The 24,694-nt window shown below is 46.1% G+C and overlaps 1 protein-coding gene across 2 annotated transcripts in view; it reads left to right on the plus strand.

Moving 5' to 3' along the window:
• Nucleotides 1-1,630: 1,630 nt before the first annotated feature.
• CHKA (choline kinase alpha) overlaps nt 1,631-24,694 on the plus strand; it is a 62,978-nt gene continuing 39,914 nt past the window's right edge. For both annotated transcript variants that reach the window (XM_006743621.3, XM_081797661.1), the window contains exon 1: nt 1,631-2,146. In XM_006743621.3, coding sequence (XP_006743684.2) covers nt 1,821-2,146 — 326 coding nt within the window. In that variant the 5' untranslated portion in view covers nt 1,631-1,820. The remainder of the gene's footprint in view (nt 2,147-24,694) is intronic.

Below are 24,694 nucleotides of genomic sequence, written 5' to 3' on the forward strand. Positions count from 1 at the left end.
AACTGCCATCCCATAAAGGCGCCTGTGGGTTCCAACAGCCCAAACCAGCAGATGCCAGTTATTTCAAAATACAGAGACCCAACTCTTACTCCTAGTGACTTTTTCTCCCCGACAGGTTTCTGGCATTCCTGAGATTACTGGGCGGCTGCCAGGGGACAGTGGGACAAAAAGTCTGTCACCTGGGCAGGCCGTGGACATGGCCCCACCTCCTTACCAGTGTTATTTTTAGACAAAGTCCTTGGCTACCTTATCTAAATGGCCTGACTGGAGACCTTGACGTCTCAGCTTTTCAAACATCCAACGGGACGCCCACCTCGCCTTCCTCCTAAACGCCTGGGTTAGTCCAGTACAGGCCCCACCTACAGCTGTCTGGTCAAAAGCCCCCTTTCATTATAACGCTTTTGTTCAATAAGACCATTTTTTTTCTCGGAGCAAGTTCGGCCAAGTACACACTGTCTAAAAAGAGATTTTTTTGCTGTGGGCAGACTGAAATCCCACACAGAAGCCATTTTCTGTAATCCAGGCGCTTAATTTCCTAAGCAGCCTGGGAAACCTCTTGTTCCAGCTCATGTCCCATAAAACAGGATCTGTAATTTTTATACTTATCTGTAACCCACTTCCAGAAAGGATCGGGACGGCGGGGTCAAAGAGGAGTGAGGGACACCAGACTGTGTGGCCAACGGGAGCAGCGCCCTCGTCCCCCTCCGCGGGCAAAGGTGGGTTAGTCACGGTCACGGGGCTGCCTCCTGCGCGGGGGCGGGTGGGGCGCGCCCACAAAGGCAGCAGCCCCGTGTCATTCACCTTTGGACAGAATTCCGCGCGGCTGTCGCAGCCCCGCCACGGGATGCAGCCCCGCCCGCCCGGAGCCTCTAGGCCCCGGCGTCCTCAGCACCAAGGACAGGGAAACTGAGGCTGCCGGGGGCCTTGGGGGGCGGGGTCACCTGTGCTGCCTCGAACCAATCGCCTCTGCCCTCTTTCGGACCTTGGTTTCTGACTCGGGGATAGTAACTCCTCCGGCTCTGGGTTGGACGGAGCGTGGTCGCGCCTCGCGAGGAGCTGAGCCGCCGCTGGGAGAGGTTATAAAAATACAGCCACGGAGCTGCAGGGGAGGTGCCTTGGCCCAAGGTCATGCGGAAAGAGAAGCCAGCTTCCAGGCATCAGCTTCCTGCCTGCCCCCTGCCAGGCCCCGGCCTCTGATGTCCTGGGGTCCCCGGGGGTCCTAGCGAACTTTCGGCTCGCAAAGCCAAGCCCTAGATCCTCGAGGCTCGGAGGCCGGCCTCGGCCGGCCCCCGCAACGCTCTAGGGGCGCCCCCGGGCCTCGCTTGCGGCACTCCAACCCCGCGACCCCCGGCGCCGGCTCGACGCCCCGCCCCCCGCGCCGGCCCCGCCCCCCGCGCCGGCAGCGCCCGGGGCGGGGGGCGGCGCCGCAGCCAATAAGGAGGTGGCGTGGCGAGGGCGGCGGCGGTTGTGACGCGCCGGGCCGGCGGGCGGCGGCCAATCGGCGGCGAGCTCGAGGGCGGGCTGTGACGCGAGCGGCGCTCCTCGTGCGGCGGCGGTATAGGAGCGAGCGCCGCGGCGAGCAGGGACAGGCGAGCGCCGCCGCCGCTGCTGCCGCCGCTGCCCGCCGCCCGCTCCCTCCGCGCCGCCGCCCCGCGTCCGCCCGGCGCGCCGCCAACCGCCGCGCCCGCTCCCGGCCGGCCCGTCAGCGAGCCGGCGAGCCGCCTCCGCGCCCGGCCTCCGTGAGGGGGGCGCCCGGCCGGACCCTGAGCCTCTCTCGCGCGCGCTGCGGCCGCCCGCGCGTCCTCGGCCGCCTGCCCGGCATGAAGACCAAGTTCTGCAACGGAGGCGAGGCGGAGCCCTCGCCGCTCGGGCTGCTGCTGAGCTGCGGCGGCGGCAGCGCGGCCCCGGCGCCCGGCGTGGGGCAGCAGCGCGACGCCGCCAGCGACCGCGAGCCCAAGCAGCTGGGCGGCCCGCAGCCGCCGCTCGCGCTGCCGCCGCCGCCGCCGCCGCTGCCGCTGCCCCCGCCGCCGGCAGACGAGCAGCCCGAACCTCGGACGCGGCGCAGGGCCTATCTTTGGTGCAAGGAGTTCCTGCCCGGTGCCTGGCGGGGCCTTCGCGAGGACCAGTTCCACATCAGTGTCATCAGGTCGGTGGCGGCGCCCCGCGGGGGTGGGCGCGCGGGGCAGAAGCGGGGAGCAGCTACCCGGTCAGGTGACGCTGGCCGGGCGGGGGCGGGGCCTGCGGACCCTGCGGGGGGGCTGAAGACCCCTTTCCCCGAACCGCGTGAAATCCCAGCGGGATTCCGCGGCACTGGCCCCGCGCCTCACAGGACCTTCCAGAAGACAGGCTGTTGAAAAAAATATATATATACCGGTTTCATGGGACAACAGGTCTCCTGTAGGCAGAACAATGCCATTGAATCACAAAGTGCGTTTTGTCCAGAAGCTTAAAAATTTGTCTGGGAAATCCCTTTGCGGTTTTAGGGCCTTGAATGCGGAGGGGTGTCCTGATTGGCTTTAAAAAAAGTCACCTGATAAGTTTGCTTCTAGTTCCTCGAGTCCACGGTTTGCTTTTCTCCCCGCGCTGAAAGAGTCATTTGTTAGTGTCCAAGGGGTGACGTTTGCTCATCCTGGCCAGCACTGTTCAGTCATAGGGGTGTATTAGTGGTCAGAGTTTAGGAGGTGTGGCTCCAAAAATTACGACCAAGGGAGAAAGATTCCCCCCTTTTTCCCTCCCCCCCTTTTTTTAAGCTAAAAATATTTAGTCGTAAATTTAAATGACAAAAAATGTATGTGTATGTGTATTCAGACTGAACAGGAAAAGACTCCCTTGATTTCTGTTGCCGTTCTGCTCCCACGAGATAACTATTTAACAGTTAGTGTTCTTTTATATAGACCTTTAAAAATGCGTTTCTTTCTCACAGCTCTTCTTTTAACTGGTTGACCAGGTTGAGTGTCATATCTAGAAACTGGCTGGCTGCCACTGATAATCCCCAAATCCAATTGTAGTCATTTGATTGCTTTTCCGTGCCCAGTCTTTTCAAGCAGAGCTGCAAATGCAGCAGAATAACTGAGCTTCACTTCCTTGTTGTCCTCTGGCCTCTCTTATGGATTTGCTTATGAGCAGTGAGAGGCAAAAGATAAGAATCAAAAACAGAGGTTTTAGATAATCTCGCAATTGCCTGAGTTTTTTTTTTCATGAATCTCTCCAAAACTATCACATTTAGTTAGCCCTGAAGATCCTCAGTGAAAAGGGTGATAGAGCTCATCCTAGGCCGTGTCATCAGTCTGTAAAATGAAAAACCTAGAGGGGCTGGAGGTCAGTGGCTGTTTGCTGAACTAGGAGGTCTCTGGTACCCCCCTCCTGCTCCATTGCTCTTGCCTGTTGCCTGTGAAGACGTTTGGACACCCCGGGATTCAGCCTTAAGACATTTTTTTGTGGCACCTTTTGGGGAAGTGTCAGAGGTCACTTAAACCTGTGTTTTGCTCAAAACTCATTCTAAGAGCGTTGAGGATGTGTTTTGTTTCTTTTCTTCAAGAATTCATAGTCTTAGAAATGGTCTTGAAAGCTTTCCTTTGGTTTGGAGGACCTTTTAAAACAATGTATGGTAGGGGCGCCTGGGTGGCTCAGTTGGTTGAGCGACTGCCTTCGGCTCAGGTCATGATCCCGGAGTCCTGGGATCGAGTCCCGCATCGGGCTCCCTGCTCGGCAGGGAGTCTGCTTCTCCCTCTGACCCTCCCCACTCTCATGTGCTCTCTCTCATTCTCTCTCTCTCAAATAAATGAATAAAATCTTTAAAAAAAAAAAAAACAAAAAACAATGTATGGTATACACTGCCTCTTAGTTCTGTTTTCTGGAATAGAATGTGGTTATGGAATCCATTTAATAGGGAGAAAAGAGGTGATTTAGGACATGGGAAGGGGGTGATGCCTAGCTTTTAAAAAGCAAAAGAGGGGGACGCCTGGGTTGCTCAGTCGGTTAAGCGTCTGCCTTCGGCTCAGGTCATGATCCCAGGGTCCTGGGATCGAGTCCCGCATCAAGCTCCCTGCTCTGTGGGGAGCCTGCTTCTCCCTCTGCCTCTGTCTCTTTCTCTCTCTGTCTTTCATGAATAAAATAAAAAAAAAATAAATAAATAAAAAGCAAAAGAGGCAGTTCAGAGTAGGGAATGGGGTTTCCCTTGGTTGAAATCTAGTGAGTTGCCTTTCCTGTGACTCCGACTATTAGGTGTTACTGACACTTCACCATCTTTCAGCTTTTGGCTGAGTGCTGGTCCATCCCCAGCGGTTTGTCAGACCTCACCACCTCAACTCAGTCCATCTAGTCTGTCCATATTTCACCCTTTTGCTCCTTCCCACCCTGGAATATGCTCTTGCTGCTTTCTGTCTTTGAGTTGGTAACAGCAGCTGGCCAGAGTCCCAGGACCACTGCCACCTTTGCCCTCCCCCAGAAGCCCCTCCTCTGCCTGCAGTGGCAGCTGAGACCTGGTGAGCTGCTTTTGCATCCACACCTACTGTCTATTCCCTGTGCTGTTTCTGAGGCCAGGAGTCCAGGTCCGCGTCCTTGCTTAGACACCGTAACAGGAGGTGCCCATGGATGTCCTTGCACTTTGGGTTCCCTCCTCTAAATCATTCTTTGTCCTGTTGCCAGATATTCTCAAATAGTTTTACTCTTTGTTTTAAAGTTTACGTGGCTTCTTGTAGCTGGAGAATAAAATCCGGACTTATTTGCCTGCTTTAAACTTGGGCCCCAGCCTCCCTAGAGTGGTTCCTTTTTGTTGCTATTGTTTAAAAATCGCTCCCCCCTCCCCCTCCACCAGCAGTGAGGAGCAGTGGGCTCCTTACACTGGACCCTGTATTTCCTGAATGAGCTTTGTGCTTTTAGTCTCTAGGCCTTTCTTTGCTCTTAAACTCTGCTTGGCAGCCTGGTGTCTGCTTTTAAACTTCCTCCTTCAAGACCTAACTTAGAAACAGAATTAATTCCTTCTTTATTTATGTCTTTTCCATAGCACTTCATATACATAGACACCTTCACAGCAACAACAGCTGCCGCATTTGTGTGTTTATTCTTTGCCTCTTCTGTTAGATTGAATTCCTAGAGGGCATTTCCTGTTCATCTCGGATCTCCAGCAATGGAATAGCCTCACTTGTTGTAGGCACTAGATTTTAGCTTAAATTGATCTCTTCACTGTCCTCCTACTGTGATGACAGTGGTCTTTCTAATCAGACTGTTGTTTGCCTGAGTCCCTCTAGCTAGGAGTGGTATAGGGAAAGATAAAAATTATGGTGACATTGAGGCGCCTGGATGACTCCTCGGTTAAGTACCCAGCTCTTGATTTTGGCTCAGGTCATGATCTCAGGGTCGTGAGAATGAGCCCCACATGGGGCTCTGCACTGGGTGTGGACTCTGCTTAAGATCCCCCCTCCCTGCCACACTCACTGTCTCTCTCAAAAAAAAAAAAAAAAAAATTACTGTCCATGCCCAGCTGTCACAGCTGATCACTAGCTTCTGTCCAGGCCCATCAAATCAAGGGTTTGTTATTATCATTCTTGTTGCTGATTGGTAAAAGTCACAATCAGTTGTGAAGTGAAATTGCAAATCTTTGCAAGATTTCATGAAGTCTGGTGGAAGAAATGTTTGAGAGCTGTTAAAGTTTCACACATATCTGTTGACACATTACAACCCACAGACCCACTAACAGTTGGAAATTGATGAGGAAGGTGATACCCTGAGCTCTCCCAAGTAGAATCATTTAGATATCAAAAAACCAAGAGAAGTCATTGAAAAGACTGGCGAAGTCCTTAAATATATTTGCACAATGACGCAGTAAAAGTCAAATAGGGAGTGAGTTGTGGTTTATGATGTCATCATTAAGTTTTTTGTTAGAATTATGCCAAAATTCCCTACTTAATTTCCTTTCTATGTACACAGTTGCATTTATAACCTAAATTATATGTAACGTCTAGTTTCATTTTTCAAGATAGAGTTTCATTTACATTTTGTTTTTACTATTTACTGTGAAAATTTGGTCCCTTAAGTGACTTTACTTTTTTATTTTGTTTATTTATTTGAGAGAGAGAGAGATAGTGAGAGAGAACACAAGCACGGGGTAGAGGGAGAAGCAGGCTCCCCGCTGAGCCAGGAGCCCGATGTGGGGCTCAATCCCAGGACCCTGGGATCATAACCTGAGCTGAAGGCAGATGCTTAACTGACTGAGCCACCCAGGTGCCTCCCCCCTTTTTTTTAAGATTTTGTTTATTTATTTGAGAGAGGGAGTGAGAGCATTAACGGTGGGGAGGAGCAGAGGGAGAGGGAGAAGCAGACTCCCCGCTGAGCAGGAAGCCCAGTGAACACAGGGCTCGGTCCCAGGATCCTGGGATCATGACCTGAGCCAAAGGCAGATGCTTAACCGACTGAGCCACCCAGGTGCCCAAAGTGGCCTTACTTTTTTAAAAAAATTAATAGGGCGCCTGGGTGGCTCAGTCGGTTAAGCATCTGCCTTCGGCTCAGATCATGATCCCAGGGTCCTGGGATCAAGCCCCACATCGGGCTCCCTGCTCAGCGGGGAGCCTGCTTCTCCCTCTCCCTCTGCCTGCCACTCCCCCTGCTTGTGCTCTCTCTCTGTCAAATAAATAAATAAAAATCTTAAAAAAAATTAATAAACTTGGGGCACCTGGCTGGCTCAGTCGGTGGAGTATGTGACTCTTGATCTCAGGGTCTTGAGTTCGAACTCCACGTTAGTCATAGAGCTTACTTAGAAAAAATTAATAAACTTAATTTTTTTAGAGCAGTTTTAGGTTCACAGCCAAATTGAGCAGAAAGTACAGAGAGTTCCCATATACCCCATCCCCCCCAACACACACACCAGAGTGGTACATTGGTGAACCTACACTAACATCATTATCACTCAAAGTCCCTAATTTACACTAAGGTTCACTCTCAGTGTTGTACATTCAGTGGGTTTGGACAAATGTATGTCACATATCTACTATTGTAGCATCCTGCAGAGTAGCTTCACTGCCCTAAAGGTCCTCTGTCCTCTGTCTCTCTTCCCAACCCCTTTTCTCAAATGTCCTATGATTGGAAGCATAAAAAGTATGTAGTCTTTTCAGATTGGCATCTTTCCTTAACAGTATGCATTTAAGTCTCCTTCATATCTTTTCATGGCTTACCATATCATGATCATATATTTCATTTTAGTACTGAGTAATATTTCATTGTTCAGATGGACCACAGTTTATCCATTTACCTACTGAAGGACATCTTGGTTGCTTCCAAGCAATTATGAATAAAGCTCCTGTCAATATCCATGTGCAGCTTTTTGTGTGGATGTAAGTTTTCAACTCTTTGAGTAAATATGAAAGTGTGCAGTTGCTGGATTGTATGGTAAGAGCATGTTTTTTTTTTTTTGGTTTTTTTTTTAAAGATTTTATTTATTTATTTGACAAAGAGAGACAGTGAGAGCAGGAACACAAGCAGGGGGAGTGGGAGAGGGAGAAGCAGGCTTCCCGCTGAGCAGGAGCCCGATGCGGGGCTCGATCCCAGGACCCTGGGATCATGACCTGAGCCGAAGGCAGACGCCCAACGACTGAGCCACCCAGGCGCCCGGTAAGAGCATGTTTTGTTCTGTAAGAAACAGTCTGTCTTCCAGAGTGGTTGCGCCATCTTGCGTTTCTGCCCACAGTGAGAGAGTTCATGGTGCTCTACATCCTCGCCAGCATTTGGTGCCAGCATTCTAGATTTTGGCCACTCTGGTAGGTGTGCACTGGTATCTCATTTTAATTTGTGATTCCCTAATGACATATGTGGAGAATCGTTTTATATGCTTACATGCCTTCTGTATATCTTCTTTGGTAAGGCGTGTGTTTAGATCTTTTGTCCATTTTTTAAATCAAGTTCTGTTTTCTTATTGTTGAGTTTTAAGAGTTCTTTGTATGTTTTAAGAGTTCTTTGTATCTTTTGGCTAATAGTCCTTTACCCAGTGTGTCTTTTGCAGATATTTTCTTCCAGTTTGTGGCTGTCGCCTTATTTTCTTGAATAGTGTCTTTGCGGAGAAGTTTTAAATTTTAATGAATTCCAGCTTATCAATCATTTCTTTCATGGATTGTGCCTTTGGTGTTGTATCTGAAATGTAATGGCCATAAGCAAGGTCGTTTAGATGATTTCCTGTTATAGTCTGGTTTGTAGTTTTGCATTTTACATTTAGGTCTAGGATCCATTTTATGTTAATTTTTGTGAAGGATGTAAGGTCTGTTTCTAGATTTCTTTCTTTTTTAAAAGTAGGCTCCATGCCCAGCGTGAAGCCCAACGCAGGGCTTAAACTCACAACCCTGAGATCAAGACCTGAGCTGCAGTCCAAAGTCAGACACTTAACCGACAGGGCCACCCTGACACCCCTAGATTTCAGTTTTTAACTGTGAATGTCTAGTCGGTCCAACTCCATTTGTTGACTGTCCCTTCTCTATTGAATTGCCCTTGCTCTTGGTCAAGATCAGTGGACTGTATTTATGTGGATCTATTTCTGGGCTCTGCACTCTGTTCCATCGATCTGTTTGCCCATTCTTTTTTTTTTTTTTTAAGACTTTATTTATTTATTTGACAGAGACACAGTGACAGAGAGAGGAGTGGGAGAGGGAGAAGCAGGCTTCCCGTGGAGCAGGGAGCCCGACATGGGGCTCGATCCCAGGACCCTGGAATCATGACCTGAGCCGAAGGTAGACGCTTAACGACTGAGCCACCCAAGTGCCCCCCCCTTTTTTTTAAGATTTCATTTATTTATTTGACAGAGAGAGCACAAGCAGGGGGTGTGGCAGGGAGAGGGAGAAGCAGGCTCCATGCTGAGCCAGGGGGAGCCCGACGTGGGACTTGATTCCAGGACCTCGGGATCATGACCTGAGCCAAAGGCAGTCGCTTAACCAACTGAGACACCCAGGTGTCCTTGTTTGCCCATTCTTTTTGCAACGCCACACTGTCCTGATTACTGTAGCTTTGTAGTAAGTCTTGAAGTCACGTAGTGTCAGTCCTCTGACTTTCTTCTTCTCCTTTAATACTGAGTTGGCTATTCTGGGTGTTTTGCCTCTCCATGTAAACTCCAGAGTCAGTTTGTCAGTATTGATAAAACAACTTGCTGGGATTTTGATTGGGATTATATTGGATCTATACATCAAACAGGGAGGAACTAGCATCTTGGCAATATACTGAGTCTTCCTATCCATGGACATGGAATATCTCTCCATTTTATTTAGTTATTCTTTGATATCTTTCATAAGAGTTTTGTATTTTTCCTCCTATAGATCTTGTACATATTTTGTTACATTTATACCTAAATGTTTCATTTTTTGGTTGCTGATGTACATGGTAATGTGTTTTTAATTTTAATTTCTACTTGTTCATTGCTGGTATATGGGAAAGTGAAAGTGATTGACTTTTTTTTTTTTTTTTAAGAGAGGGTGGGGAGGGTCAGAGGGAGAGGGAGAGAGAAATGTTAGGCAGACTCCATGCCCAGCGTGGAGCCCAATGCAGGACTTAATCTCACAACCCAGAGATCATGACCTGAGTCAAAATCAAGAGTCAGACTCAATTGACTGAGCCAAGGTGCCCCAGTGATTGACTTTTATATGTTAACACTTTTTTTTTAAGATTTTATTTATTTATTTGAGAGAGAAAGAATGAGAGAGAGAGAGCGTAAGAGGGGAGAGCATGAGAAGGGAGAGCTTCAGAGGGAGAAGCAGACTCCCTGCTGAACAGGGAGCCTGATGCGGGACTTGATCCCAGGACTCCAGAATCATGACCTGAGCCAAAGGCAGTCGCTTAACCAACTGAGCCACCCAGGCGCCCCTATATGTTAACTTTATTTTTTATTTATTTTTATTTTTATTTTTTTTAAAGATTTTATTTATTTGACAGAGAGAGACACAGCAAGAGAGGGAACACAAGCAAGGGTAGTGGGAGAGGGAGAAGCAGCTTCCTGCTGAGCAGGGAGCCCGATGCAGGGCTCGATCCCAGGACCCTGGGATCATGACCTGAGCCGAAGGCAGACGCTTAATGACTGAGCCACCCAGGTGTCCCTATATGTTAACTTTTATATGACTTTTGTATCCTGTAACCTTTCTGTAATTCTTATTGGTTCCAGGATTTTATTCTCAGTCTAGTCTCTTGGCTTGTCCAGCTACTGATGCTCATGTTCTCCTTCCGGATTTTTCCCTGCAGCAGACCCCTCCACTATCTCACCATCCTCTATCAGCTGGCGGAGAATCTTGTCCTGCCCTTGGACAGCCCTTGTCTTTAGCTTTTCATTAGTCTGTTTTGCATCTACAACGAGATTGTACTCTCCATGTCTTTTATACTTAATGTATGTATGTAAGCAGGCTCTACACCCAATGTGGGGCTTGAACTCACAGCCCTGAGATCAAGAGTTGCATGATTGGGGTGTCTGGGTGGCTCAGTTCGTTAAGTGTCTGACTCTTGATTTCAGCTCAGGTCATGATCTTGGGGTCATGGTATCAAGCCCTGCATTGGGTTCCGCGCTCAGTGTGGGGTCTGCTTGGGATTCTCTCCCTCTGGCCCTTCCCTCATGCATGTGTGTGCTCGCTCTCTAAAGTAAAAATGAATAAATAAAATCTTAAAAAAAAAAAAAAAAGAGTTGCATTCTCTACCAAGTGAGCCTGCCCGGTGCCCCTCCATGTCTTTCATTACTTATTTACACATCTCACTGTGGCCAGGAGTGTTTTCTGTTGAGTAGCCCAGGGACTTATGATGGCCTGGGAGGCCTGTATGAGCTAGGGCATGTGGAGCGCTGTGTGGGGAAAGTGCAGCAGCCCTGACTCTGAAAGATGGGTGAGAGAGCAGGCAGAGGCATGCTACCTTCCAAGGATGTTCCGAATAGTGACTTGAGATCGGTATTTTAGGAACCCTTTCTGATGGATGCTTGGTAATGCCCGGACACCGTTTTGGTTGTCACGACTGGGTGGTGGTGGTGGCCTTGGCATCCAGTGGGAGGAGGGAAGGGCTACTGCTAACTATCCTACAGTACAAAGGACAGCCCGTCCTCTTCCTCCAACAAAGAATTCTCGGGCGCCACGGGTCAGCAGTGCCGAGCTGGAGCAGCCCTTGGAATAGAGGACTAAAGACCAGCTTTCGTCTTCCATCCATCTGGCACGTTCTTACAGATGAACTTTTGCTTTACACTTGCTGCTGGGGAGCAGCTGACATGACCTCATGTGATTGTCACAAACCCCATTATTAGGTGCTACTGCATTATTTGATGGTGAGAAAACAGGCTTAAAAGGCATCGACTAACTTGCCCAAGGCCACACAAGCTGCCTGTGGGAGCCAGCGTTCACCAAGGTCAAAAGCTCTTCCCTTAACGCTGCCTCCAGGCTTGGGGTTAAGGCACCTGTCCCTGACCACCACACACTGATGGCTGTCATTTCACTGAAGTTGCTCTTTTTTTTTCCCCCACCTGAGCCACGGTGGTTTCAAGTTGAGTTTTAGATGGTTAAAAGAAATTCCGCAAAAATCCGCTTTTTTCCCCTCTTATTTCATGTGTGCTCCAAATTCATTGGCTGTTTCGGTATGTCACTGTTCTATTTTCCATGTATCCAGTCCTTGGACTTGTGGATCATTTTCCTGCTGAGATAGTGGTTGTGTTTCAATTTTTTTTTTCCCCTCGTAATTTGACTTTTAGAAAAAGTGAAATTTGGAGGGGGGAGTGCAGGCTGTAAGCCTCAGGGAGACTGAGTCCTGTGCATGCTGGACTTGATGCCATGTAACACGTGGACAGTTTGCAGAGGTGTCAGTGGTTCTTTGTTTTTCAGCAAAATACAGTTGGCTAGTTGCACACCAGATAACCTCCCATCTTAATTTAGCAGACGAAAATTTTTGTTAAAGATTTCTCTGGAACAGGCAGGTTCTCGGGTTTATCATTCTCTGAGCATTGAGCTGATGCACCTAGATATGGATCCTTTTCCAAATGATTAAAAATATATAGATGTTTTATTGGATGAATGGATAAGCAAAATGTCACTTTTTTTTTTTTTTAAAGATTTTATTTATTTATTCGTAAGAGACAGAGATGGAGAGAGGCAGAGGGAGGAGCAGGCTCCCAAGGAGCAGGGAGCCCAATGTGGGACTCGATCCCAGGACCCTGGGATCACGACCTGAGCCGAAGGCAGACGCTCAACCATCTGAGCCACCCAGGCGCCCGCAAAATGTCACTTTTTTAAAAAAATTTTATTTTATTTTATTATGTTAGTCACCATACAGTACATCATTAGTTTTTGATGTAGTGATCCATGATTCATTGTTTGCGTATAACACCCAGTGCTCCATGCAGTACATGCCCTCCTTAATACCCATCACCGGGCGAACCCATCCCTCCACCCCACTCCCCAAAATGTCACATTTACATGGACTATTATTTAACCTTAAAAGAGGAGATTCTGACACCTGCTACAGCATGGATGAACCTTGAGGACTAATGCTAAGTGAAATAATTGCAAGTCACAAAAGGACGTAACTGTATGATTTGACCTCTGTGAGATCTCTAGTGCGGTCAGATTCATAGAGACAAAGTAGAGTGGCCAGGGGCTGGGGGAGGGGAGAGTGGAGAGTTAGTGCTTAATGGACACAGTTCCAGTTTTGCAAGATAAAAAGAGTTCTGGAGATGGATGGTGGTGATGGTTGCAAAAACAATGTGAATGTACTTAATGCCACTGAATTGTACTCTTAAAAATGGTTAAGATGGTAGGGGTGCCTGGGTGGCTCAGTGGATTACTGTCTGCCTTTAGCTCAGGTCATGATCCTAGGGTCCAGCATTAGTCTCCTTCCTCAAAGGGGAGTCTGCTTCTCCCTCTGCCTCTTATGCTTGTGCTCTCTCTCTGTCGAAGAAGTAGGTAAAATCTTTAAAAAGAAATGGTTACGATGGTAAATTGTATGTTGTGTGTATTTCACCACAATTTAAAAACTGGAAAAAAATAGGAATGCCTGGCTGGCTTAGTCGGTGGAACATGGGAATCTTGATCTTGGGGTTCTGAGTTTGAGCCCCACATTGGGTGTACAGATTACTGGAAAAAAAAAAAACTTAAAAAATGGCTGTTGAAAAATTGGAAAAAAATATATATACACATAGATGTTTGACATTAGGAATGTCCTATTGCAAGACTTTGGGCATTCCACTAAATTGTATCACTATAGCATGGATTTTTCCTGCTTAGAATGCTGTGGAATAAAATAGATATTAAATAACCTCTTTGAGACCTGCTAAGTCTACAAAAAAGGATGGAAGCCATTTTTAAAACAATTTAAAGATGTGTTATAAAATAAAAGCTGTATTATACAGTAAACCCTATCTAGCAAAGTAATTGTACTCCAAACTTTTAAAAAATATGTTTTCTGTAGGATAAATACTTGAAAACATTGAAGCCACTCCTAGGTGCAAATGCAGAGACTAGCTCAGAAGCTCTCTCCTGTGTTTGCTTATAACTTGTAGTTAAAACTTGTTCTTCAGCCAAATCACCAACTACTTCTTAACCAGAAACCGAGTACTCGAATCTTAGTGCCCAAGACCTATATTGTGTACGCCAGCTTCCTGATGCTGACATGTTCAGGCAGGTCACATCTACTGGACTTTTCAGCTTTCTTCCTGGGGCTGAGAAGGTTTTGATGATCTCGTCGACTCCAATTTGGCTTCATTTTACACATGGAGTGTATTTACAAGCTATGCGAACTTCTCAGAGCAACCAGAATTGAATGACAGTTTTCATGGCCAACAGCTGATGGTAGTATTCCATGTTTTCGGTAAGGTGGGTGGAAAGTCTGGAAGGTCTGTGAAGTGGCCGTTGTTTCCTCTGTATGTGCTCTGGAACCAAGAGGACAGCTCGCTCCTGCAGCTTTATGGCTGGAGAAGGGGTGAGGAGTATACGGGCAGTGCTGTGCTGTGCTGTCCCACCTGACAGGCTGGGCGGTAGGAAGCCAAGGTGTGTAGCCGGGTAGCTTTTCCAACTTCGCTTCCTCTCTTTCTGGTTGGGTCACTTCAAATGACTTGTTATGGGTGTTGCAACGGGGAGCGCTTCTGCCACCTCTGGCCTTCCAGGTGAAGTACAGCTGTGCCTTAAATGGTGACTGACCCGCCTCTGAAGTTAGGGCATTGTCTCATTTGCCCCGCAGTGGGGAAATGCCCTTTTTCCTTCTCCCTCCTTGAAAATCTCCACATTGCTCCACATAATGGGTAAGAAACATTTTGGCTGTTTTAAAGGCTAGATCAGGAAATGCAAGGCTGAAAAGGAGGTCTGGGCATAATAGTCCTGAAAAGTATCCGGAATATTATCTGTTATGTGACTTGAGGGAGGAAATTTGCAGTAAAAGCTCAATTAACTGGGGCCCAACTTACTGAAAATTTTCCTTATTCTTTTTTTTTTTTAACCACTCCCTTTTCCATAAAATCAAGTAAAGGTTTAGATTTGTGCTTACCAAACTAGAATACCCATACCCAAGCCACAGTACAATCTTATAAATCTGCCCAGAAAGTTAATTGTATTAACAGATTCAGAGAGTAGTTTGTGTTTATTAAAACAGAAAACTGGTATATTATGGAGTAGAAGAGAAAACACTGCCTGGATAGATATATGAAATTTTGAGTTTAGATTTTCGACAAGAATATTTTATTTGGTAATCTTTAATTATCTTGTAGTTAGGATGATACTTCATAGCTACTTGATGATTAACCAGGAAATTCAATCAAGTGGGCTAACTCCCTCCCTGAGCATTCCTTTTATTTGTGAAGTGATTACAGAAGACAGTTGGAAAAAACGAAGGTTATTTTTGTTCATTTTGTTTAAAAATTTTTTTTTAAAGGTCATTTATTTATTTATTTGTGAGAGAGAATAAGAGACAGAGAGCACGAGAGGGAGGAGGGTCAGAGGGAGAAGCAGACTCCCCGCTAAGCAGGGAGCCCGATGCTGGACTCGATCCCGGGACTCCAGGATCATGACCTGAGCCGAAGGCAGTCGCTTAACCGACTGAGCCACCCAGGCGCCCTTGTTTAAAATTTTTTTGAGGGGCGATCTCAGGGTCGTGAGATTGAACCCTGCGTCAGGCTCCATGCTCAGCGTGGAGTCTGCTTGAGATTCTCCTCTACCTCTGCCCCTCCTTGCTTGTGCTCTCTCTTTCTTTCTCTCTAAAATAAATCTTGAAAGGAAGAAAGGAAGAGAAAGCAAGCAAGCCAGGCAGACATACATCCTGTCATCGTCCAGGCCCAAGGTGACACTTGTGTGCATTGAGGGCAGGGTCACGTGGAGGGAGCTAAGGATCCTCCAGGTGTCTCTGACCTTTACAGGGAACCCATGTGACTAATGAGAACTGCAGACAGATACGGTGTATGAGTTGCCCTTTGTCCATTTGTGGATTGTGAATAAAGAAGCTTAGGATTCAGTAAGGTGTGTGTATTATCAGTGGGCAGACAATTCATGCCTGAAGTTATGGTCGTACTTTGACTACTTTCTCCTGCCCATGTGCTATTGAAAATGCCATCTCTTCTGAGTTTTCCTGATTCTCTTCATTTTCCTGCCTTTGCATTTGGCCTGTCGGCTCAGTGGTGGAATTTAGGATGCTGCATTAAGGAGCACTGGGCAGGGGCGCCTGGGTGGCTCAGTTGTTAAGCGTCTGAACCTTCGGCTCAGGTCATGATCCCCGGGTCCTGGGATTGAGCCCTGTGTCGACTCCCTGCTCAGTGGGGCGTCTGCTTCTCCCTCTCCCTCTGCCCCTGCTAATGCTCTCTCTCTTGCTCACGCGCTCGCTCTCAAATAAATAAATAAATAAATAAAATCTTAAGGAAATAAAAAAGAGCATCGTGGAAGCCCCTCTGTGCAGAGATGGCCGTAGCTAATAAAGCAGAAGTTAAAGACTTTGAAAAGCCAAGAGAGTATGAACAGCATGGAAATGAGTCTATAGGAGGAGGGCAAAGGGCAAGAGAGATGGGTGTTAGCAAACCTCCCCTCTCCGGACTTTATTCTGGAATGTTTCTCTTGATGGTTTTTACGATGCCTTGGGTGCCAAGACTGTGGAACCCTGGCAATGAGAGGGTGGGAGGAGAAGAGGGGGTGGGTTTTGTGTGTGAGAACCTTCTCTTACTGGCCTCAAACTTGAAGGGAGGAAGGAAAAGTGACAAAAAGATATGTGGGAAGGAAAAAAAAGAAGTACCTGGTCAGAACCTGAGGAAAGGACCCCTGGTAGCAGAGGTGGGGGAGAAGCCGCGTCTAAATGGAGTAAGAAAAGGTTTGCGAAGCTGGGAACTCAGTGCAGCTGTGGAGAGGTTTCCTGAAACTGGGTAACTTTTCTCATTCCAAAGCTCTTAGTAATGTTTCTTTTTCCAGATCCTAAAATCAGAGGAGTCTTTTTTGTGGACTTGATGGCTCTTAGGATCTAGCAGCTCCCCTGGAAGTGTTTGGTGGTTGGGAGCAGATTTTAATCAAATGATGATCGCCATGGATAAGACACAGAAGTTTATTATTAAGAGGATGGTTTATATAAATCAATGAATGTTCAATCTACAGTTAACTAAGGCAAAGTGGTTATCACTGGTTCAAAAAAGAAAAAAGAACAGCTTTATTGAGATACCATAAAGTTCACCCTTTTAAATTCAGTTCAGTGATTTTTAGTATTTTTATAGGGTTCTACAATAATCACCACTGTCTTTCTAGAACATTTTCATCACCTTGGAAATCAATCCTTTACCATTAGCAGTCTCTCCCCATGCTCCCCTCCTTAGCTCCTGACAACCACTAATCCACCTGATATCTTCTGAACATTTCATGTAGAAAGAATCATACAATATGTGTGGACTTTTATGACTATTTTCTTTCACTTAGTATGTTTTCAAGGTTTATTCATGTCATAGCACATATGGTCTTTGTTCCTTTTTATGGTTGGATAATATTCCATTGCAGGATATACCACGATTTGTTCAACAGTTGATGAACATTTGAGCTTTTCCATTTTTTGGCTATTATGGACATTTGTGTACAGTTTTTTGTGAGGACATGTTTTCAGTTCTCTTGGGTTTATGTGTAGGAGTGGAATTGCTGGGTCATGTGGTAACTTGATGTTTAACCTTTTGAAGATGTCACAGATCTTTTGAAGCCTCTGTCAAAGATAATCTCCGTGGACCCCAGCAAATATCCCCCATTATATTGAGAAGATACTGGACAAGGTTGTCATTGCTTTGACCCACTGTGATCTTTATCAGCACCATGTTTTCCTTGCTACCAGTGATCTTGATTTTATACAGACCCTACATTGCCAGCTGATATTTTTTTAAGATTTATTTATTTATTTTGGAGGGAGGGGCAGAGGCAGAGGGAGAGGGAGAGAGAATCCTCAAGCAGACTCCCTGCTGAGCCTGGAGCCCTATGTGGGGCTTGATCCCAGGACCCTGAGATCATGACCTGAAGCTGAAATCCAGAGTCAGCTGCTCAACTGACTGAGCCATCTAGGCGCCCCTTGCCAACTGATTTTTTGAGAAGAGTTCATTATATGCTGTTGATTGTGTATTAGATGCCATAAAGTTTTTATGTGAAATAAGCTCTTTATTAAAAATTAGAAATATTGAGGGGTGCTCAATCGGTTGAGTGTCTGACTTATGATTTCGGCTCAGGTTGTGATCTCATGGGTCTTGAGATTGAGCCACTTGGCGGGAGTCTGCTTGGGATTGTCTCTCTCCCTCTCCCTCTGTGCCCCGCCCCCCACTCATGAGCACATGTGAGCACTCGTTCTGTCTCTCTCTCTCAAATAAATAAATTTTTTTTAAAGATTTTATTTATTTATTTGAGAGAGAGAGAGAGAGCATGAGAGGGGGAGGGTCAGAGGGAGAAGCAGACTCCCCGCTGAGCAGGGAGCCCAATGTGGGACTCGATCCCGGGACTCCAGGATCATGACCTGAGCCGAAGGCAGTCGCTTAACCAACTGAGCCACCCAGGCGCCCCTCAAATAAATAAAAATTTTTAAGATTTATTTATTTGAGAGAGAGTGCAGAGTGAGAGAGAGATCACAAGCAGGGGGGTGGGAGGCAGAGGGAAAGGGAGAAGCAGGCTCCCCACTGAGCAGGGAGCCCAATGTGGGGCTCAATCCCAGGACCCTGGGATCATGACCTGAGCTAAAGGCAGATGTTTAATTGACTGAGCCATCCGGGCATCCCTAAAATTTTTTTAAAAATTACATTTATAAAGTAGTAAAGAATAAAAAAAGTAAAATAGCTTTATCAAATTGGAACATTCTGCTAAATTGGCCTCAGATTCCCTTCCTTTGCCCAGAGATAATCACCATTCTGAATTGGTATTAAAATTCTATTTGTTTCATTCTGAAATAAAATCTTTTATGATCTATGTATTTGGTTTAAGTGGTTTAAGTGCTGAAACATTATTTTTTGTGATAGGTGTACTTCGAATGGAATAGCTGACATATAAGAATTATAATCTTGTATGTTTGGGGACATTGTGGTTCGTACTTGACCATATGGAACCTGTTGTCCGTTAGGCTTCTATTTGAGGAAGTCCTTGCACCTTAAGAAGGCACGATTGCTGGGACGCCTGGGTGGCTCAGTCGTTAAGCGTCTGCCTTCGGCTCAGGTCATGATCTCGGGGTCCTGGGATCGAGCCTCACATCGGGCTCCCTGCTTAGCCAGGAGCCTGCTTCTCCCTCTCCCGCTCCCCCTCCTGTGTTCCCTCTCTAGCTGTCTCTCTCTCTGTGTCAAATAAATAAATAAATAAATCTTTAACAACAACAAAAAAAAGAAGGCATGATTGCTATGTCTTGCCATAAGGAACTTTGAAGAGGAAGTAGCGTCAAATACCAGTTCTTAGTGTTATATGGAGTGGTTTTTGTTTTGAAATGATTTTGTGGAATTTCCCAAGGTTCTTTTTAATAATGTTGATCAATATGTTGCCTACCGTGACACCGTATCTTTGACGTATTTCTGGGTCAACTAAAATTTTAGATTATCTTCTATTTTACGTTTTCCAGTTTGATCTTCTCTTCTTGTTGTTTAGTGCAATTAATTGTATGACTTTATGAGGAGGGTAATGGATTGACATTTATCAGTTTTGAAGTAACCTAGCATGGAGTCACTGATGCATGTCACCAAGAAGTCTTTTTTTTAAGAATTACTTATTTGAGAGGGAGAGAGAGAGCGGGCATGAGCAGGGGGAGGGGCAAAGGGAGAAGCAGAGTCCCTGCTGAGCAGGGAGCTCATGCAATGCGGAGCTCATCCCACCACCCTGGGGTCATGACCTGAGCCAAAGGCAGACGCTTAACCAACTGAGCCACCCGAGGTCCAGCCCCCAAGAAGTCAATTAAATAAAGCTAACTCTTAGCATGTTTTATTATGTATTTTAATAAATTTATTTTTTCTGTATTGATGTACCTATAAATATTTCCAATGCGGGCGCCTGGGTGGCTCAGTCGGTTAAGCGACTGCCTTCGGCTCAGGTCATGATCCTGGAGTCCCGGGATCGAGTCCCGCGTCGGGCTCCCTGCTCGGCAGGGAGTCTGCTTCTCCCTCTGACCCTCCCCCCTCTCATGCTCTCTCTATCTCATTCTCTCTCTCAAATAAATAAATAAAATCTTTAAAAAAAAAAAAATATTTCCAATGCAACAATTTTTTAACTTAAAAATATTTCATGGCCTTTGTTAATAACTTCATGTATATTGTAGACTTAAAAAAATTTTAGTTATCTTCACTAGCAATTTGATGTTTTTTATTTATTAATTTTTAAAGATTTATTCATTTTAGAGGGAGAATGTGTGTGCACGAGCTGGGGGAGGGGCAGAGGGGGTGAGAGAGAGAGGGAAGGCAGACTCCCTGCTGAGCAGGGAGCCTGACACAGGGCTCCATCCCACGTCCCCAAAACCACAACCCAAGCTGAAACCAAGAGTCAAATGCCCAACTGACTGACCCACCCGGGTGCCCTGCAGTTGATGTTTTTAAAAATTATATTTTGATCTCTCAGGTTTTTGTTGTTAAATAAGTCAGTCAAGAATATGAGACAGGGGCACCTGGATGGCTCAGTTGGTTAAATGTCTGCTTCTTGGTTTTAGCTCAGGTCATGATTTCAGGGTTGTGAAATCAAGCCCCGCGTCCGGCTCCTCACTCAGCGGGGAGTCTGAGATTCCCTCTTCCTCTGCCCCCCCCACCTGCATTCTCTCTGTCTCTCTCTCAAATACATAAATCTTTTTTTTTTTTTTTAAAGATTTTATTTATTTTTTAGAGAGTGAGCGAGAGAGAAACAGCATGAGAGGGGAGAGGGTCAGAGGGAGAAGCAGGCTCCCCGCTGAGCCGGGAGCCCGATGTGGGACTCGATCCCAGGACCCTGGGATCATGACCTGAGCCGAAGGCAGACGCTTAACCGTCTGAGCCACCCAGGCGCCCCTCAAATACATAAATCTTAAAAAAATAAAATAAAAGAATATGAGAGGGGAGTTCTGATGTGCTGACAGGCAAGGAGTGAGTGGTGTGGCTTTGTTTGTAGGACACTTTGGCAATGGGTAGCAAGAGTTTAAAAATGTTAGTGCCCTTTGACCCAGAAAAACCAACGTAACTAAAGCGTCTCATCAGATTGTGCATAAAGATTGATGTACCGGGTGTCCATACTGTAGAGTTATGGATAGAAGTAGAAAGTTATGGAAAAGCCCACTGTCTCCAGCAGTGGGCCATTGGCTAAACCATGCTTAGCCTTTAAGATGAAATTGTGTGTATGATTAAAAATTGTGTTTTTAATGCTGAATTGATGGAAAATGCATGTAATATAAATGGAAAAGGAACGTGAGTAGTACATTCAGTATGATCCCAATTTTAATAACAAGAAAGAAGTAGGAAAAGAGGAGCTTAGGAAAATAACAACTAAAAAACCCAGAATGTTAGGGGCGCCTGGCTGGCTCAGTTTGTAGAGCATGTACCTCTTGATCTCAGGGTTATGAGTTCAAGCCCCACCTTGGGCGTGGACCCTATTTAAAAAAAGAAACAAAACCACCCAGAATGTTCAAAAGTGGTTATGTTTGGATGATAGAATTTGAGTAACTTGTTATATTTTTTTATTTTGGGGGTCTTTAAGATCCATATTAACATGATTTTTTGGAACATGGATTCTAAAATCTGAAAGGCAAACAATTTGCTACACATTAAAAGCAGCCTACTTTAGTTGCTCCAGTAAAACTGATATAACTTAGCTGAGTCCTTAAAAGCACACCCAGGTCACCTGAGTTCTTTATTGCTTGTGAATATGAACATGAATATGACAAAAGCAGCAAAGTGCTCCTCGGGGCTGCTGTGTGGCTTTGTTTTCACTAAAACGACTTTCTTCAGCATGGAAACCTGTTAGCCCTAGTTCTTCAGCTTGGGGGTTGTTCTTTGCTTTGTTATTGCATGGTTTTTTCTCTGGATATCCAGAGAAATGGAAAGGATTATCTTGATATCTAATTAACGATTTGTGTGCGCGAAGCTCTTTTTTGTGCTGGCCCACTGGCTCTGTACTGGAGGTCTGCGCGGGCTGGTGAGTGCCCGCCACGGGCTGCTGACCTGTGTTTGATGTGAAATACATGTGTTTGTTTCATTTTATTTGATATTGTGCTTCCTGGAGTATCTCGTGTCTCCTCAGCTCAACTAGGACATGTATGTTTCTTAAAAAGCTGTTCTGCCGCTTGTTTGAAATCCTTGGGAGTTCCTGGGGTTTTACTTGGGAGGGTATCATGACAAACTGTGTGGTAAACTGGGCCCTTGTAGTTGTGCTTCCATGTCTGGGGCGTATCTTCCCAACGTATCTTCTTACTCTCAGTCATGTTGTTTGGCTCATTGGTAACTGGCGTTTTTCTAGGTGGTTTCTCACAGCTTGGGTCATCCAGGATAATGACCTTGTTTCATTTATCTTGCTTGTCACTAAAAAATAACCGGCGGTTTACTTCCTCCCACTACAGCCTATTGAGCAACGGGCTACGGATAATTCAAGAGATAAAGGGTTTCCAGGTTGTGAGCTGGTTTCTGGCCGAGCTGGCCCGCCTGCCTTCTCTCGGAGCACGGGATTAAACTTTGAATGGAGTTACACAACTTAGAACAGTAGCTCATCTGTTTGCTCCCGCTGTTGACCGGACTCTCAAGAGTGTGTGACAGGAAGGAAAACGAGGGCTTTTAACTGATGGGATGCCTGTCCTGTCGCCTGGTAGCCAGGAGCCTGTGTGGCAGGGCGCTTCTGATAAGCCATGCGCCAGAGGCCTTGCACTGAGTTGAGAAGAAAGGTCAAGGCTGCTCTCATCCTCTTCCCTCCACACCGTCCCTGTGCTTCGAGGCTTGGGGGAAACCAGAGCCTTGGGTTGCTTGTTCTTTCTGTTCCTCCTTCGCTGGGGTAGACTGCCGATTTGCCTTTTGGGAAAAGAGGTCTTTACTCTTGTGAAGATTCCCAGGTACTCATGATTGCTTTTAAGTAAGCTATTGAAAAAATTCTTAAGTATGACTTCTATTTACATTTGGGAAACATAGTTTCTGTAGACGCACATTCAAGTTTTTAATTGGTTAAGAAAAAATCATTACCTATGGAAAAAAGTCATTTTTCTTTTTTAAAAGTGCTTTATTGGGATATGGTTCACATACCATACAGTTCACCCATTTAAAGTGTGTGTATCTGATTTCACAGGTATAGGCAGCTGTCATCCCACAATCAGTTTTAGAACATTTTTCTCATCTCAGAAGGAAACCCTGGCCCCCAGCCCTGTTCCGCCCAGCCTTAGGCACTCACTGATCTGCTTTCTGTCTGCAGATTTCCTTGTTTTGGACATTTCACATGAATGGAGTCATAGAATATGTGACCGGTTTCTTTCACTGAGCATGATGGTTGTAGCACATGTCAGTATTTCATTCCTTTTTTAAAATCATTGTGGTAAAATGTACAGCATGAAATTTACTACTTTTAACCTTTTTTTTTTTTTTAGATTTTTATTTATTTATTTATTTGAGAGAGAGAGCACATGAGATGGGGGAGGGTCAGAGGGAGAAGCAGACTCCCTGCTGAGCAGGGAGCCCGATGCGGGACTCGATCCAGGGACTCCAGGATCATGACCTGAGCTGAAGGCAGTCGCTTAACCAACTGAGCCACCCAGGCGCCCTACTTTTAACCATTTTTAAGTGTACAGTCCAGTGGATTAAGGATGTTCACACTGTTTTGCAACCATCACCACCATCCGTCTCAGGAACACTTCCCTCTTCCTGGTCTGAAAATCTGTCCCCATGAAACACCATTGCCTCTTTCCCCCCAGTAAGCACTGTCCTTTGACATTCATTAGCTCAATCAGAATCTGTCTTCAGTCATTTTGTTTTATTTTTTTATTTTTTTAAAATTTTATTTATTTGAGAGAGAGAGAGAGCAAGAGGGGGGAGCGGGAGAGGGAGAAGCAGACTCCCTGCTGAGCAGGGAGCCTGATGTGGGACTCGATCCAGGGACTCCAGGATCATGACCTGAGCCGAAGGCAGTTGCTTAACCAACTGAGCCACCCAGGCACCCTGTCTTCAGTCATTTTGTATGTGTTTACTGGAATGTGGTATATCCTTTGGATGCACAGCCCTGCCGACATCTTGATTTTAGTCACAGAAGACCTACTTCCTGGCGTCTGAATTCCAGAACTGTAAGATAAATTTGTGTTTTTTTAAGCCATGAAATTTATGGTCATATGTCACAGCAGCCCTAGGAGACTCAAGGCATCAGTTTTACGCACGTTTGTACAGACTAGTCCTGATGTAAGGCTCTAGTGATTGTGGGGCTCCCATAGCACCTACTACGTGCTTAGCACAGCCCGGCGCTCTCCTGCTCAGTCTTGTCTCCTCATCTGTAAACGAGAGGCAGCATCAGCATCCGCCCTGCAGGAGTGGGGCGGGGGGACTGAGCTAACCTTTTGAACACTGCAGCCCAGGGAGCTCTTAAAATGACTAAAGAGGGGCACCTGGGTGGCTCAGTCAGTTAAGTCTGATCTTGATTTCGGCCCAGTCGAATCAGTCTGATCCTTGATTTCGGCTGAGGTCACGATGTCAGGATCGTGGGATGGAGCCCGTTGCCCACACAGGGCATGGAGCCTGCTTGGAATTCTCTCTCCCTCTCCTTTTCTCAAAAAAAAAAAAAAGATTCCCTCTCCCTCTGCCCCTCCCCCCACTCAAGAAAAATAAAATGATTAAAGAAAGTGCAACTCTTTTACAGAGGGGTGAATTTGAGGCTCAGAAAGGTTTAGTGATATGCCTAAGATCACACAGCTAGTAAGTGGCAGTACTGGGATTTGAATCCCTGGCTCTGAAGCCAGTGGTCTTTCTTGTATCATGATACCTTCCCTCAGGACTATCTCTTAGGGAGCTTACGGTCTAATTAATCAGGGAGCCAAACCTAACCCAGCAGACCTAATAAGACAAATATAACAGGAGGGAGTTTGGAGAAGAGAGACTCAGTGGGGCAGCAGTGCTGCTGGTTATTGTCATCTTCAGAAAAGCTATACTGAGCACCCACCATTTGGGGTCACTAGGCCTTGAGAATTGTAGTGAGGCATTACCCTTGCCTTCAAGGAGCTAGTAGGGAAGATGGCAAAAGCTTCTTGAGAAGGTTGGACTTTGAACTTGTTCTTTTTTTTTTTTTTTAAAGATTTTATTTATTTATTTGTGTGAGAGAGAATGAGAGAGAGC

Source organism: Leptonychotes weddellii, chromosome 11 (assembly GCF_054177405.1).
Source record: "Leptonychotes weddellii isolate Sample4059 chromosome 11, ASM5417740v2, whole genome shotgun sequence".
NCBI classification, from domain to species: Eukaryota; Metazoa; Chordata; class Mammalia; order Carnivora; family Phocidae; genus Leptonychotes; species Leptonychotes weddellii.